The sequence below is a fragment of the Camelina sativa genome, chromosome 13 (genome assembly GCF_030686135.1).
Source record: "Camelina sativa cultivar CO46 ecotype springtype chromosome 13, ASM3068613v1".
Lineage (NCBI taxonomy): Eukaryota > Viridiplantae > Streptophyta > Magnoliopsida > Brassicales > Brassicaceae > Camelina > Camelina sativa.
The window spans coordinates 22,076,964-22,094,502 of NC_141892.1; the positions used below are offsets into that span (position 1 = coordinate 22,076,964).

General features: G+C 34.7%; 3 protein-coding genes across 4 annotated transcripts; all 3 read left to right on the forward strand.

Annotated features, from left to right (window-relative positions):
- Positions 1–645: 645 nt before the first annotated feature.
- On the forward strand, positions 646–2,532 carry LOC104737146 (putative cysteine-rich receptor-like protein kinase 32). The gene is made up of 5 exons (XM_087480180.1): positions 646–1,041; positions 1,135–1,345; positions 1,450–1,687; positions 1,810–1,963; positions 2,057–2,532. The coding sequence occupies exons 1-5, from the start codon at positions 697–699 to the stop codon at positions 2,387–2,389; spliced, it is 1,281 nt and encodes a 426-aa protein (XP_087336306.1). The 5' UTR covers positions 646–696; the 3' UTR covers positions 2,390–2,532.
- A 678-nt stretch (positions 2,533–3,210) lies between these two features.
- LOC104738379 (putative cysteine-rich receptor-like protein kinase 32) lies at positions 3,211–6,386 on the forward strand. The gene is made up of 8 exons (XM_087480747.1): positions 3,211–3,457; positions 3,706–4,434; positions 4,518–4,639; positions 4,737–4,947; positions 5,039–5,276; positions 5,360–5,513; positions 5,602–5,759; positions 6,221–6,386. The coding sequence occupies exons 1-8, from the start codon at positions 3,211–3,213 to the stop codon at positions 6,384–6,386; spliced, it is 2,025 nt and encodes a 674-aa protein (XP_087336873.1).
- A 5,060-nt stretch (positions 6,387–11,446) lies between these two features.
- LOC104737148 (putative cysteine-rich receptor-like protein kinase 33) lies at positions 11,447–15,768 on the forward strand. Of its 2 annotated transcripts, XM_087482641.1 has the most exons (9): positions 11,447–11,947; positions 12,764–13,428; positions 13,566–13,691; positions 13,974–14,089; positions 14,205–14,415; positions 14,522–14,759; positions 14,863–15,016; positions 15,109–15,430; positions 15,521–15,768. In XM_087482641.1, exons 2-8 carry the CDS (start codon positions 12,888–12,890, stop codon positions 15,403–15,405), a joined length of 1,683 nt encoding a protein of 560 aa, XP_087338767.1. In that variant the 5' UTR covers positions 11,447–11,947; positions 12,764–12,887; the 3' UTR covers positions 15,406–15,430; positions 15,521–15,768. The 2 variants fall into 2 exon arrangements, with proteins under 2 accessions (XP_087338767.1, XP_019090136.2); XM_019234591.2 differs by lacking the exon at positions 11,447–11,947 and having other exon boundaries at positions 12,621–13,428.
- The last annotated feature ends 1,771 nt before the right edge of the window (positions 15,769–17,539 follow it).

Consider the following 17,539-nt stretch of genomic DNA (forward strand, 5'->3'; position numbering starts at 1 on the left):
ACTCATAACCGTGCGTTAAGGAGTTTGAACATACATCTTGAGAATAAAACCGAGAAACGACACAATAAATATAACGAGTTCTCCTATATCATGGTGTATGATTTTAGCTTACATCTCAACAGAATCAAACACATTAGACCGAATTCACTATCTCTAAAACCAACAGAACATAAACAAACCGTTACATAATCATACACTATTCCTTATTCTCTAACTTTTTTTTTTTTTTTTCATAAATCTTGTGTATGACAGTCTCGTTGCACAAAAAAAAAAGTGTATGATAGTCCAAGTTACAAACCCATTCAAAAAGCCTATTAAAGAGTTGAACGCAGTTAATAAAGATTTAAAAATATTTAACATTTTTGGAATTGACTTGACTATGGTAGCTAGATTCAACTAATACTTAAAGAACATTCTTACCACCAACACTTTTTGACAAAATCAAACCCCCCTAAGTGTTACAGTAAAATTATTACCGAGTTGACTTGTATAAGCTTTTAAACAAATTAGTCAATTATTTAACAAAAATTCTAACCAAACATGCTTTTTTGACGAAATCAAACGTCCGTAATTGCTATAGTAAAAGAAAAATTTGTATATTATTTACAGTTCCATTTCCATGATCTCAGCAAAAGATCCAAAAACAAATGTGTATACACAATCTCTTATCAATCTGCACAAAAATGCGTAGACTCAATGTTTTTCAGACACAACGGTACTTATGACACAAACCGTCATCTCATTCTCTCAAATCTTGCTTCTAACGTCACCTCTCGAAACGGCTACTACAACGGTTCTGTCGGTGAAGGCCCTGAAAGAATCTATGCCTTAGGTCTCTGTTTCCCAAGGACCGATCCAAAGCTCTGTTCAGATTGTATCCAAATCGCATCTATGGGTTTATTACAAAACTGCCCGAACCAGACCGACTCATACGACTGGAGATCCCAGAACACACTCTGTTTTGTGACAATCGAAGCGGCAACAGATAATTTTTCGAGGAATAATAAGCTAGGTCAAGGCGGATTTGGTGAAGTTTACAAGGTATATTTGAGCTGGAATTTACTTATATGTATGATTGCTTGATTTTTCATTAAAACTTAGACCTTAAGAAACTTTTCATATGTATATTTGTAGGGAGTGTTACCAAATGATACAGAAGTTGCGGTGAAGCGACTATCGAGAAACTCTGGACAAGGCACTCAAGAGTTCAAGAACGAAGTTTTGATTGTGGCGAAGCTTCAACACAAGAATCTTGTTAGGCTTCTTGGGTTTTGTTTAGAAGGAGATGAAAAGATACTTGTCTACGAGTTTGTTCCTAACAAGAGCCTTGACTATTTCCTCTTTGGTAATAAACAATAACTCTTTGTTTAATTTATTCTCCTCTTAGCAAAAAATTTTCTTAAGATATTTTACTAACTAAATGACTCACAAATTTATATGGATGTGCAGACCTAACAAAAAAAATTCAGCTAGACTGGAATAGACGGTACAACATCATAGGAGGGATTACGCGAGGGCTTCTCTATCTTCATCAAGACTCACGGCTCACCATCATACACCGTGACATCAAAGCGAGTAACATTCTTTTAGACGTTGATTTGAATCCAAAAATAGCGGATTTCGGAATGGCAAGGAATTTCAGGGTGGACCAAACTGAAGACATGACCAGAAGAGTGGTTGGAACCTTGTTAGTATTTTCCTTAATTAATGTTTGATGAATCTTGTTAGCAATAGTTAAAATTGGCACAAACACTATGATGAACCCTTTTTATTTATGATCAACTTAAACATTTTCATGTGTATTTTCAGCGGTTACATGCCTCCAGAATATGTGACGCATGGCCAATTCTCCACCAAATCTGATGTTTATAGCTTTGGAGTATTGATTCTGGAGATTGTTTGTGGCAAGAAGAATAGCAGCTTCTATCATATGGATGATTCTGGTGGCAATTTGGTGACCCATGTGAGCAAAATTCAAAATAAAAATCTCAAAAACCTTACTCCACAAATTTCATTGTAATCAAGGTTTTGAGTCTGATAATGAGTTTCTTGGCAGGTATGGAGACTTTGGAACAATGATTCACCGTTGGATCTCATTGACCCCGCGATTAAGGAAAGCTATGAGAAGGATGAAGTCGTTAGATGCATCCATATTGGACTATTATGTGTTCAAGAAACTCCTGCAGATCGTCCAGCTATGTATACAATATTTCAAATGCTTACCAATAGCTCCATAACTCTACCTGCTCCTCGACCTCCCGGATTTTTCTTCAGGAACAGACCCGATTTAGACCCTTTAACTTATGGATCCGAGTTGGGGCAATCCAGCAGCAAGTCTATTCCTTATTCCATTAACGAAGATTCAATAACTAGAGTCACTCCTCGTTGAAATGATTGAATATGTACTCTGTATGTAGAATTAACATCAGCAGGTTTAGCACTAGTCCGTAATATTCCCTTGTATCTCAAGTAACTCCAACCTTCAAAGTATGTATACAGAAGTTGAAGATTTAAAAGCAATAATTTCATGTATGTGATTTGTATTATTACAAGTTTCTAAACGTTACTATTTTTTTTGATAAACTAAATGTTACTGAATACTGATGACGGAAACCAAAAGTCTACTTTTGCTTAAGTTCAAGTAACTCAAGAACTGAACCTAACGTCCGTTCATATTAACGTCACAGTGTATCCAATTTGTTTCTTGTTGCACACGTAACATAAATTCTAGCTTTTTTAGCTTATGGATATGATTATGATTCTAGACATGTGCCAGGGGTGCAAATACACAGGGTGTAGTCATTTTTTTTTTTTTTTTGGTAAGAAAATAGGGTCCAAACTTTTTTTTCCCCACAAAAACACAGGGAAAAGGGTCCATTTTCTTTTTTTTTTTGAGCTCAGGGACTTCAATATTCTTGAGCCGGGATGAAGCAACATATTTAAAGAGTAGAAGTTGATATGATCCATGTTTACGTGTCGTCACTTACATCATATATTTTCAACGCGTTTATTAATTACTCAACAACGTCTACATATGGAGTTGACTTGAATATGCATGCTTGACTCAACTACTTCAAAGAAAAATTCTAAACATGCATGTGTTTTTTGACGAGTTCAACGTTTCTTAAAAAGTTACGACCAAAGTCTTGCCTTATTTAGTTGTAGTAGTATCTGCAACAAGTATCTGAACAAAGTCTGGTCTCTTAAAAAATGTATCATAACCATCTCTTGTCAATCCTCTGTTTTGTTATACTCGTCTTTAGCTTCGGCTACGTATCTGCTCAAAAATGCGGAGAGAATCTGTTTTTCAGACCAAACGGTACGTATGATACGAACCGTCGTCTCGTTCTTTCAACTCTTGCCTCCAACGTCAGCTCTCGAGATGGCTACTACAACGTCTCGGCTGGTGAAGGCGCTGGAAAGATCTATGCTTTAGGGCCAGAGCCGGCGTGGAGATGTATTGGGCTACAAGCGAGGGAGAATATTGGACCTCATAGTTTTTATTTCTAGTTTAATTTTCTTCTTAAAAAAATAAAAATATCTGTTTTAGACATTGACAAGGTTTGAACCTAGGAGCTAAGACTCGACTTTTACAGTTTCAACCACTAGACCACACAAAATTTCTTGTAAAAGAGGCCGAAAATTAGTTAATATTTTAAACGGCCGCAAGCATGTGCTTTGCGCCTTATGGCCGGCTCTGTTAAGGGCTATGTATCCCAGGGACTCATCCAAAGGTCTGTTCCGAATGTATTCAACCCGCGTCTGACGGTTTGTTAAAGAACTGTCCGAACCAGACCGACTCATGGGACTGGAGAGCCGACAAGACGCTCTGTTTTGTTCGTTATTCCAATCGGTCGTTTTTCAACGAGATTAACCTAGATCCGACCACAGCAGAATATTTAACTTTAGATGTCACTGGAGATGTTGCAGAGTATAACAGAACATGGGAAGACTTCATGGCACGTATGATATCCGCAGCTTCCTCCTCAACTCCAGGGTCGCTTTCAGGCAGACATTACGCAGCAGACATAACTCCTTTGTCCGGTTTCCGGAGAATATACGTATTGATGCAGTGTACTCCAGGGATTTCTTCTGTTGATTGTGACGCTTGTCTTCAAGCAAACGTGCGTTCTTACCAAGGTTGTTGCGGTGGTAAGCAAGGGGGTACTATTAGGAGACCTGTTTGCTTTTTTCGGTTTGATCCTTATCCGTTTCTAGGTGCTTTCGATAGGATAAAATCGTCTCCTCCTCCTCAAAGTTCTAAAGATCCTCAAGAATCTCAACCCGAGGCGTCGCCTCCTCCACATAGCAAAAAATTTTCAACTGGAGTTTTAGTGGCGATTGTCTTCTCTGTGGTCATATTCGTTGTGCTGTTAGCTATAGGTTTGATTGCTTTGAAGAGAAGACAATCATACAAAGCATTAAAACTTCAAAGTGAGTCATTTTTAGGTTTCTCCATTTCGAAACAGAGTATAATTATGAATTCTTATATCAACACTATACATTTACTTTTTCAGCTAATTCTGATATTACAAGTCCACAGTCTCTGCAATTTGATTTCAAGACAATCGAAGCGGCAACTGATAAATTTTCAGAGAACAACAAAGTCGGTCAGGGCGGATTTGGTGAAGTTTACAAGGTATGTAATTTCCTCTGTATGTATATCTATGACTGCTTGTTTTTTTTATATTTTTCATGGAAGCTAATTAAAAAGATGTGCATATATATATTTGTAGGGAACATTATCGAATGGAACTGAAGTTGCCGTGAAGCGACTATCAAAAAATTCAGGACAAGGCTCACAAGAGTTTAAGAATGAGGTTGTTCTTGTGGCGAAGCTTCAACATAGGAATCTTGTTAGGCTTCTTGGGTTTTGCTTGGAAGGAGATGAACAGATACTTGTCTATGAGTTTGTTCCCAACAAGAGTCTTGATTATTTCCTCTTCGGTTTGTTTCTAGTCCCTTTGTTTTCTTGATATTTCTTGTGTTCATTCTTGAAACCAAGATTTGTTGTTAATAAAATATATTGAATGCGCAGACACATTAAAACGACCACAACTAGATTGGAGCAGACGGTACAATATCATTGGAGGGATTGCTCGAGGGATTCTCTATCTTCATCAAGATTCACGGCTCACAATCATACACCGTGATCTCAAAGCGAGCAACATTCTCTTAGATGATGATATGAACCCGAAAATAGCGGATTTTGGCATGGCAAGGATTTTCGGAATGGAGCAAACTCGAGCCAATACTAGCAAGATCGCTGGAACCTCGTAAGTGATTTTGATTATGATATATAACCATTCACTTGTACATTGCAAACACTAAACACTTTTCCCTTTTTGTGATTATCCAGCGGTTACATGGCTCCCGAGTATGTGATGCACGGTCAATTTTCCATGAAATCTGATGTCTATAGCTTTGGAGTGTTGGTTCTAGAGATCATAAGTGGCGAGATGAATAGTAGCTTCTATCTAACAGATGGATCTGCTGGCAATTTAGTCACACATGTTAGTTATTTTCGTCTATTTAAATATTACCATATGATCAAAGATAATATAAAAACTGTTTACTGATAAATTCATATATCAATGTTAGGCTTGGAGACTATGGAGGAAAGGCTCGCCTTTAGAGCTCTTGGACTCGACTTTTGGGAGTAATTATCAAAGCGATGAAGTTACAAGATGCATTCATATCGCGCTTTTATGTGTGGAAGAGGATCCTGAAAACCGTCCAATGATGTCTACAATTATCTTGCTGCTGTTAAATTTGGGTTTATCTTGGGATTCTAACTAAAAACCAATTGACAATTAGTAGATTGACCCTAACTCTTTATATATTAATGATAGTCTCTTTAAACATCAGATGTGGGACTTGGATTGTATCCCAACAATCTCCCCTTCAAACCAAGGACCACATATGGGATTTTAACACGCCTGCTCGAGATGATAACTCCATCTCGAACCGATCCCGCTTGGATCGATAATAAACCCCTTCTTGGGCCCCCATTATTCGGGTTAACAAGAGGCATGTCCGTATCCACTTTTCTAGGCCCACCAGAATTTTAACCTTGGATTCTGATACCATGTTAAATTTGGGCTTATCTTGGGCTTCTAACTAAAAACCAATTGACAATTAGTAGATTGGTCCTAACCCTTTATATATTAATGATAGTCTCTTTAAACATCAGATGTGGGACTTGGATTGTATCCCAACAGCTGCTTACTAGTAGCACAATCACTTTACAAGTGCCTCGTGCACCTGGTTTTTTCTTACAAAGTAGCCGCGACCAAGATCCAGAAGCTGTGTGCTCGAATTCATATGAAAAACCAATTCCTAGTTCTTTCAGTGATGCATCGATTACAGATTTAGAACGTTGCTGAAGATACTATTATAGTTATCTAGTTACAGATCCAGAAACTGTTGTTGTGTAAATCATTATGCTCTCTTACCTCCAATTAGTCTTCTTAGTTCTTACCATTGTTTTTTTTTTCCTATTGAGCTCTTCCCTAACTCCTAAAGCTTATATCAAACCCATGAGTACCCTCATTTAAGTGTCATTGACTCAAATCCACAATCTTTGTCTTCCTAGCTATAATTGCTATGTCTTTTTCCTCCTAATATGAGATTGTATCTAAATATGGAAATTTATCTGTGACAAAAAAGAAAAATAGATTAGAATTAAGGAGAAAATGGGAAATTATATAAGGAGAAAATGGGAAATTATATCTTTCCTTGTCTTCCCTTTTTTTTAGGTCATCATTTAAGAAATGAAAACTGAGAATTATAACAAAAGATAAAAAAGGAAAAGAAAACTGAGAATTTAAGTTATATATCCTATTTACGTATGCATTTTTGTGGAAATATTTCTTACTCATTGCCGGAATAACTATCTATATATATACCCGTCGTAATGTTATAGCTTCATACTTTCTTTCATTGGCCTAGTAATTTTCCTAGTTTAATTAATTTCACTTGTTTCTTCCTTTCTCTTTCTCTCAATGAGTACCTCTCTTAGCAGATTTTCTCGTAATTTGGTCCCTAACGATGAAGATCTAGGATCAGTTGCAATGAGACTAAACGTTGTTATCATAACATTGATAATATATGTCATCAAGATCACCACCAACGAATCAATGATGGATGACAAGTTGGAAATGTTTTGGTCTTACAAGTTTGTGGAAGCAGCTTTGTTTTCGACTTACGCAGCATGCATAGCAACAGCCATGTTGTCTCACTTTTCTAGTAAGTACTTTTTTTTTTTAATTCCAAGTTTACTGAACTTTTCTTCTTTCGATACAATTTTTTCTAACTAAAATTTTATTTTACTTTTTTTTTTTAAAAGGAAAAAGCAACTTCCGAATGTATCAATGGCGGTCTGTTATTATAGGAGTGATCACTTTTCTTGTTATAGCTGGGAATAGTATTGATCGTGATCTGTTTTTTATGTTATTGGTGGTTACAACGGTCATGATCTCATGGAGTCTATGGAAAATTGCAAGTGCACCCTTCAAAAGACCAGATGAGACGAGGATTGAGATGGTTCTTAAAGCACAAACTAAATTTTAACCTATTCGGGATTATGTTTTTTTTCTTCATATTTTATATAACTTATTAAAAAAAAACATTATATTGGATCAAAATATAATAATATTGAGATATTTGTAATTTTATTTGTTTTATCTGTGTACAAATTATTATTTTCATTTGGAATTTAATTAATCAAAATTCTTTTATTTTGAAATTTAATCAAATACAAATTAGTTGTTTTGAAAATAAACATCTGTTAATATATATAATACTTTGTAATTTATATAATATTATTTAAATTTTATCCACCAATTTGAAATTAGTTAGTTTTACCCACAACCTCTTAGTTATTAAAAAAATAGTTAGTTTTGTAAATAAGTGTGATGGAGTGGGTTAGTGTTGGTTTTTAACTTCTTATAAAATTAAGTTTTAAGATATTTTGTTTGTGTTTTTAGACCAACCCACAAAAATATATAAGTGTACTAATATTAACCTAATTCCCATCACATACTTTTGATTATTTTTCGTGTAGATTTGGACCCATGGATAAATAATTTTTTCAATAAAATATTGTTGCTTTTTTAATATTGAGCATATGTTAAATTGCTAAAATGGGTATTTACACAAATTTAGTTTTATTATCACAAAGTTAGTTACATTATTGATATTATTCATAGGACTAAATTTGATTTACTCAAGAGTTCGTTAGAAATGCCTTTTTTGAAATATCACTTTTCAAAAATATATTTTTTTCTTGGCCATTTTATTTTTACTGTCTTTTATACAATTACAATATGTTAAATTATTTTTTAGATTGTTTTTAGATTTGGTTTCTCTATTTTACATTTAGCATATAGTTTTAAGGGGGTAGAGTTTAGTATTTGAAGTTTAGGGTTTAAAATTTAGTTATTTTATATACAGAAATTTGGATATTGTTGAAAAAGGAAAATATGAAAGGGTATTTTTGAAAAGTGACATACAAGGTATTTTTGAAAATGCCCCTTATAAGAGAATTTTGTAAAAAAAATATATATATTTGAAAATTTGTATTTGACATCATAACTCTATAAATGACAAAAAAAGTTTTAGTCAAAAAACATATATCATTTGTGGAGTTTAAAACAAAATACATGTAGTATAATAAAATCATACACTATTAGTTTATTTTTCAGTTTTTTTCTATCCATTTTGACATCAATTACTCTATCCATTTTACAATGGCATGAAATATAAATATTTTCCAACTTCAAGCTTTTTTTTGCCAAAACTGCTGTAATAATGTTAATATAGATTAATTGAAGTTTTATTTTCTTTTCAAAATATTTTGTTATCCTGATCTCTGTTCTCTATAATTTGTTTTGATACATTTTTCTTTTTTATAAAACAATGACATTTAAGAGCATGGACAATTATTGGGTTCACCCCTATGGGTGAACCTCTCTTATCCACACCCTTTAAATTAACGAAACAAATCTTAATTATTGAAACAAATGTTGTAAGATCAATTAATTTTAAAATTGTTAATTCTAATATTATATGACAGTTTTTAATTATCACATCTAAACTCTAACCATTTTTTATAAACCCAAACCGACATATAATTTTGTTTAATTGTAAAATCTAAACCCTAACCACTCTTTTGTAAACCCAAACCAACATATAATTTTGTTTAATTGTAAAATCTAAACCCTAGCCACTATTTTGTAAACACAAACCGACATATAATTTTGTTTAATTATAAAATCTAAATCCTAACCATTAAATTATAAACCCAAATCGACATATAATTTTTAAAATTATAATAAACCTGAATTGACATAATTTCCATAATAAAATATCTACATAATTTGTTTCCTTAATTTGTTTTGTCTTTTTATTTTAATTCTGATTTTTTTTAAATATGATATGATACGACATATTGTTATATTCTGATTGGTTAAGTAGGAGGAGGTGAATGAGAGTTGTTCACCCTAACCCTAGAATTTTTCTAAGAGCATATCTTTTGATTACACCCGAAAAAAAAGAAAAAACACATATCAAGAGATATGAATGTAATGTAACAGATAAAATTTTAAAATTACTACTAATAAAAGGGACAATTTGAGCCATTTCCTTATGTCCACCTTAGCAAACTCCAAATTCATCTTAGAGCATGCCACATCATCTAATTCTTTCTCAATGCAACAATTAACAGCTACAAATTAACAAGCGACATCTTGTAAAAAAAAGAAATCCGCTAAGCATATGAAACGTTAGCCTCAAAACCCATTGTCTCCCACATGGCCATGATCTCCGTTTCAAGCTTCTCTCATCTCCTATGGCTTTATGGTTTCTCAATTAAAATCCCACCAGATAAGTTACGACTTCACTAATCTCACTTTTAGTTATAACTTCTACGTGCAATTTTTCTACGTTGTAAGTGGAAGACCACATGTACAAAGATATTGCCTTTCTTCTTCTTGATTCCTCTTCAGTTTATGGGCTTTTAAAATTCACGTCCTGTTTTCTCATGTTTATTGTTTTGTTGTCTCTCTAGCTCATGGAGAAACATTGGGTTGGAGGATAATCAACAATCTTAATTCATGTTTTCTAGATGCGTCGGAGAAGTTTTGGTTTTTGGATGATATGATGATGTTCAAACTCACACAGTCAGACCATTGTCGATGATAGCTAGCTTTTTGACGCCGGATTCTCAAGCACACAAGACTACGTGGTAAGATCTTTTTAAAAAATTAGGTATCTTTCTTGCTATTGCATAAATCTAAGTCATACACCATAACTCTCACTGACTTCGTCTAATTGCATGAGAGTAAGTATAAAGATAAAAACAAAAAGTGTCGTCATATATTTTCTATAACGATATATAGAATTTTCTCAGCACTAAAAAGCACAAAGCCCTCAAGCCTTAACTGAAAGCAAGGTTCAAAGACTTAGTTTACCAATTCGGGGCAAACAATTTCAACGAGAGTTTATTGGTTCAATCAGCCACACTTGCTTAATTTAATCAGTTTAGGTGATTTTATCATAATCCTATTATTTGTCTACTTTTATTTTTTGAAACGGTTAACGGTTCATTTTTCTTCTAGAACTGTTCCACGTTAAAAGTTATCAATCAACTGGTAGTTGAGAGACGTCTCTACTGTAGATGCAAACAGAGGATGACAATAGCCATAACGTAATTAGCTTTGGTGTCATGGTTCCTTTCGTCTGAACTCTTAATATATATATATATATATATGTGTGTGTGTGTGTGTTAAAAAGAGCACACTTTATTTTTATTTTTGAAACTTAACACAAGCTAAAAATATAGCAGTTCCAAAGTCTTTCTCGCAAAAAAAAAGTTTAGTTAGACCCTTTCCTAATGCATGTAACATATGTTGCTTCAGGGGATAACAAGATTTCAAAGCCTTTAATCAACTACACGAGACTTTGTTGTCAATGGGGTACATACTCAGAAATTAAAACGCACATGAATCTCCTTCTACTTCAAACTTGAAGGAAATACAGATTTGCAGGTTTACATTAATTTTTATTTGGTTAGACTAAGAAGAAAGCAAGTAAAAACATCTTTTATATTAAAAGTTAGTTCTCTAGTAATGCATGCACAATTTCTGTTGGTTTTAAAATGTTTAATAGATAATTAATTTGGTTCAAACAGAAAACAAAAAGGAGACCATAGTTAATGTCCCGTATAAATTACTACTTTAAATTTTATATGGTGTAACTGTATCATATATAAACAATGTCCATTCACCCCTTAAAGTATATACTAATTTAACTTATAATACTATTTATATTTTATTTTAAACAACAAAAAAAAAAATCCCGCGCTACGCGCGGTGTATTCCCTAGTATTTAAAAATAGAAACAAGTAGCGGATATATTGTGTGATTTTGAGGACTGAGACTGAAGAAGACAGATTTGTGTTTAAACCAAACCGGTTGGTTACTAAACCGGTTTTATTTAATATAATCATAAACCCCCTTCTCTCTTTTCTTATGTTTTTCAGCCTTTCTTCTTCTCCACTTGCTTATTTTCAAAATTTGGCAATTTAGGTTTTCGCGATTCGATATTTGTTACGCTTGAGGATCGAAGAAACCTTTTTACTCGACACTGTAGAGCTTTCTCCATTCCAATCAATTATCTCGTAGAAGCTTCCGATTTCACGTGTTTTTTTTTTTTTTTATGGCTTCTTCAATGCTTCGAGTGGTTAATCGAGTGGAGGTGCGTGTGCTTAGATTGTGTCAAGGAAAGCGTCTGATGGACTTTTCCTAACTCCTATAAACCAGACGTATGCGATGGGAATTATAATGCTGTCCCACATTGTCCAAAATTGGTCTTGACTCTTGACTCTTGATGCTTCGACTGGCCTGTAATTTTCTTGCCGCGGGGTTCGAAACTTTGAGTCAGTCAGGTCAATCCTTTGATCCTTTACTCATTGTTTGGGTGTGCCCAGATAAGGATTTAGGCCTAATTTTGGTGTCGTTTTAGGATTCAAATTTTATGACTTTTTTACCGTTTGTTTTCTAATTCTATACTCAAGTTGAATGATTTGTCAACAATGGTAATAATGTTTTTGTATTACTGTTTGTGCTGATGAAAGTAATAAGATATTGAAACTTGAAAGTGTCAACTGATTAGTAATTTTGGTTTTAATAAGAATGCTCAATTTGCTGGTTAAATTAATTAATAAGACTGCTATTTGAAGGTATCAAAGATTTAAAGTATTGTTATTATATAAAGCTATTGGCTTTCCTTAATTAACGCAACCAATGGTATGACTCATATGTCGCACTCCTCTCTCTCTCTCTCTCTCTATTGCTCTGCTTTGTTGTGTTAAATTTAGGAGATTCATTCAACAAGCATAGTCGGCCTGTAGTCTGTGGGTGCATCTCTTATCATGAACATATTTGAAACTTCAACATTATTATTATAAACATAAAACACATCAGCTCTTTGCTATGATTGGCTCTCTGATTTTGTCTATGCTCTGACTTAGCTTTTTATAATGCCATGGATGTATTTTAAGTTTGGCAACTTGTAGAGAGAACTCCATTACTATTTAACTGATACCCAAGTGTAGAGATATGCATATACTAAACCCAAAGCATTGTTTGAACATAATAATGGCCAAGATGATTTCCTTATTGTTCTTCTTGTTTTTTCTCATAAGCATAATTGCTGTTGCCTCTTCACAACAATGTATTGACACTGGTTTTTTTCAACGCAGTAGTAAATATGCTGATAACCGCCGAATCATCCTTTCTTCTCTGGCTTCTAATGTGAAGGCTGACAATGGTTTCTACAATGATTCATCAATAGGCCAAGGTATTGACCAAGTTTTCGCAGTGGGGATGTGCATCGAAGGGACCGAACCAACAGTTTGCTCGGCTTGTCTCGAGGTTGCGGCTGACCAATTAATAGAGAATTGTCCTAACCAAACTGAAGCGTATACATGGACACCTCATAAGACGCTCTGTTTTGCTCGTTACTCTAACACTTCATTTTTCGAAAGGCTTGATATGCACCCACTTTACATGGAGCTCAGTGATGTGGATATCAAAGGAAATCAAACGTATTTCAATGACATATGGGGGACGCTAACGAATCGTATGATAACTGAAGCATCCTTGGAAAAGAATGCATCGTTGTCTGGTCGTAAATATTATGCAACTGATGTAACAAATCTGACAGCTTTCCAGACTATACATGGATTAATGCTATGCACTCCAGATCTAAAAAAAGGGAATTGTCACAAATGTCTGGGAGATGCTGTTTCTGAATATGGCAACCTTAGGAGACAAAGAGGAATTGTTGCATGGCCAAGCTGCTGTTTCATGTGGGATCTGTATCCCTTCATCGGAGCTTTTAATTTGGCACCTCCACCCCCGTCAGGTAATTCCTCCAACTGAAATACTATGTATCGTTCTGCTAAGTTCTGACCAAAGATTTGAAACACATTCTATTATATTACTGGTGATGTATTTTTCTTATTGTAAAACTATCCTCTGTGATTCTTCTTGTATGCCCAGAGAGCAAAAATAATATCTCAGTGGAAATCATTGTGGTCATTGTTGTTGCTGCCGGAGTTATCTTCTCTGTGCTATCAGCTGTAGTAGTAGCACTTGTTTGCAGAAGGAAGAAAACTGGTCCTTCAGGTGAGTTGATTCGTGATTTATGCACTGTTTTTGTTTTTTTTTTTGTTTTTTTGTTTTAACCAGAAGACATTCTTAATAAGAAAAACACCATGATTCCGGGTCAAGGGACTTTTAAGTAGGAATACTTTACTCAGTTCCATTGTCAACTGTTTGCAGTTTCTTTTATTAGCTAACCAATGTTTATTTGGAAAATGACTGCAAATTTTTTAGTGATTATACAAGAAATATTATTATGGTTTCGATTTATGTTGCTTGGAATAATTAGACATTTTCATGTTGCAGAGGAAATTTCAATCACAAATTCACTGCAATATGATCTTAAGACAATTGAAGCTGCAACATGTACATTTTCGAAGAGAAACATGCTCGGTCAAGGTGGATTTGGAGAAGTTTTCAAGGTAAAACTTTTCCTACTCTTAGATTTTTTATTACTCTTGAAACTAAATGTGTGCATTAAAGCCAATAACAATATCTAGGTGGTCAGATATAAAGTGTTATCAATATTATTTGTAGGGCGTGCTTCATGACGGGTCAGAAATTGCGGTGAAGAGGTTATCAAAAGAATCAGCTCAAGGTGTACAAGAGTTCAAGAATGAGACTAGTCTCGTGGCAAAACTCCAGCACAGAAATTTGGTTGGAGTTCTCGGGTTTTGTATGGAAGGAGAAGAAAAGATACTCGTTTATGAGTTTGTTCCTAATAAAAGTCTCGACCAGTTCTTGTTTGGTATCTTGCATATACCACTCAGCTCACATTTTTGAAGTTCTAATGATTCTTATTCTGTAGTTCTTGAAACATTGGTTTTTAATCTCATAGTGAACTACTTCTACAGAACCTACCGAGCAAGGTCAGCTGGATTGGCCTAAACGGTACAAGATTATTGTCGGGACTGCTAGAGGAATACTATATCTTCATCATGACTCGCCTCTCAAAATCATACACCGTGACCTCAAAGCTAGTAACATCCTCTTAGACGCTGAAATGGAACCCAAAGTAGCAGATTTTGGAATGGCAAGGATTTTGAGGGTGGATCAATCACGAGCTGATACAAGGAGAGTAGTTGGAACCCAGTAAATACTCTTTCCTCCTTTATTCTTTATCAAATCTCTGAAGTTTTGATGACCCTTTTGTCTCACTGGTAAACTCAAGATTTTTTTTTTGTTTTCTTTCTAGTGGCTACATTTCTCCAGAGTATTTGATGCATGGCCAATTCTCGACGAAATCTGATGTCTATAGTTTTGGGGTCTTGGTTCTTGAGATTATAAGCGGAAAAAGAAACAGCAACTTCCATGAAACTGATGAATCCGGAAAGAATTTGATCACGCATGTGAGCATAAAAGGACCTAAACTTTCAAAAAGATTTTACTTCTATAACCTTTGTTATGGTTTTGATATTCATTTGATTGATCATTGTGGTAGGCTTGGAGGCATTGGAGAAACGGATCACCACTAGAGCTCATGGATTCGGAACTCAAAAAGAACTATCAGAGTAATGAAGTTATCAGATGCATCCATATTGCACTATTATGTGTCCAAAACGATCCAGAAGAGCGTCCAAATTTATCGACTATCATCATGATGCTCACAAGTAACTCCATCACATTACCAGTGCCTCAGTCACCAGTATACGAGGGAATGGAGATGTTTCTACCTCCAATCAAATCTGTTCCTGGTTCTATCAATGATTCATTGATTAATGACTTAGTTCCTCGTTGAAGATGACAATTCCTTCATACCCGAGGTGTTTCTATAATTTCTCATATCTCTTCTTATACATTTGTTGTGTTTAGTTTTGAAGTGACTCTAAATGCATTGAAACTCTCTTTTACAGAGTTTGCTCTCTTAAAGCTGAGTTCGGAGATGAACAAAAGTAAAGCAAATAAGCTGACTCAGTCAGGTTTTGTCTAACTGAAGATTTGTGTGTTTTGAAGGTTCTAACTCAAGCATGTTTTGTATATACAGAAAACTAATGTTCATGTAAATACTGGTTTTCTTTAGTCTGTCTGTCGACTTCATTGCAACTATTGTCTCCAAAACTGGTCTGTTCACTCCAATTTCTAAATCAAAATGTTTCCGGCACGTGTTCCTTTGTTTTTGTTTGGTATTCTCTCCAAATCTAATGTAGAATAGAGAAACATAACATAGGAATCTACCAATTCACACTTGCTTGCTTTTTTGTTGTTTGTTTGGCAGCACCCTCTACTTGTCTTATTATTATATGTTTACTAGATGAGTACCCGCCCGATGTGCGGGTTTAAAGTTTTATAAATGAAATTAAATTTATTAAAAAATTTATTGTATGTTATATATAAATTTTATTTTTGTTATAATACACTGATTTATATCAATTTACAAATCTTTTATGTACGTTACTATTAAAAATATATTTTTTATACCTAAATGTACTCTTGTATGTTACAAAAATATTCTTTATCACCATCTAGAAACTGTCTATAAAAATACATTAAGCCAAATATATTACTTTCACTTCTACATACTTTTTTAGTTACTAAAATTGTTGGCTCCAAAAACATTTTGAATAAAAGATATATTACATAATATACTAATCAATGATGTATCATCACAATAATGTATGACCACCATGGAGAAAACATCGGCTCCGCCTTCATCCATTATGGAGAGAACCTTGCGTCCAACCTCTTCCACCAAGGAGAGAACTTTGGCGCCGCTTTTCTCCCTTAGAGAGATAACCTTGCGTCCAATCTCCTCCACCTTCCTCCCTTGCGGAGATAACTTTGTGTCCAACCTTCTCTACCATAGGGAGAACCTCGGCTCTGCCCTCCTCCTATGTGGAGAAAATATGTTCACGTCTTTTTGCTATCTCAAAATGGCTTGTTCCGACAAACAATGAAAGTAAACACAATTTTCTAACTTCACAAAAAAATCTTTTGATAGTAACTAATGTTAAATTTCCCAATGTATTCGTGATAGTAACTATGCCAAAGTGAAAGTAAAATAGTTGTCTTAATGTGTTCATAGATAACATAATATACTAATCAATGTTGTATCATCACAATAATGTATGACCGCCATGGAAAAAACCTCGGCTCCGACCTCATCCCTTATGGAGAGAACCTTGCGTCCAACTTCCTCTATCATGGAGAGAACCTTGGCTTCGTCTTCCTCCCTTGGAGAGATAACCTTGTGTCCAACCTCCTCCACCTTCCTCTGTTGGGTAGATAACCTTGTGTCCAACCTTCTCCACCATATAGAGAACTCGGCTCTGCTCTCATCCTGTGTGGAGAGAAAATGTTCACGTCTTTTTGCTATCTCAAAATAGCTTGCTTCGACGACCAATAAACGTCAATACCTTTTTCAATCGTCACAAAATATTTTGATAGTAACTAATGTTAAATTTCTCAATGTATTAGTGAAAGTGTCTTTGACACACCATGATGTAGCCTCTGTCTCTGTAACGCTTCAACCGCCACATTGTTTAGTAAGCCCATGTCTAATTTCAGTCCATGGGCCCACCTTCCCAAGTGGGCCCTACATCTATTCCCGGCTTGTGGACTAACCCATATTCGATGGCCGGTTTGTTACGTTTGGATGTCTTTAAAAACTTGATTACCGACCTTACAAATCAACAAATGATATTTTCTTGTGTTTTGTTCTCACTCGCACAATTTCGACAATCACTTCGAGAAAGGTTACCCATCATGAAGTTCTCTCAAGACCCTTGACTGAAAAAATAAGTGCATTTTGGTGACGTATGTGGCTAAATCAATTCTTTTAAACATGTCCGCAAATGTATTTGGCTCCTATGGATCTATCAACAACGATTTATTTTTTCTAAACTATCTATCTATGTTTGTTGTACGCTTGTGTT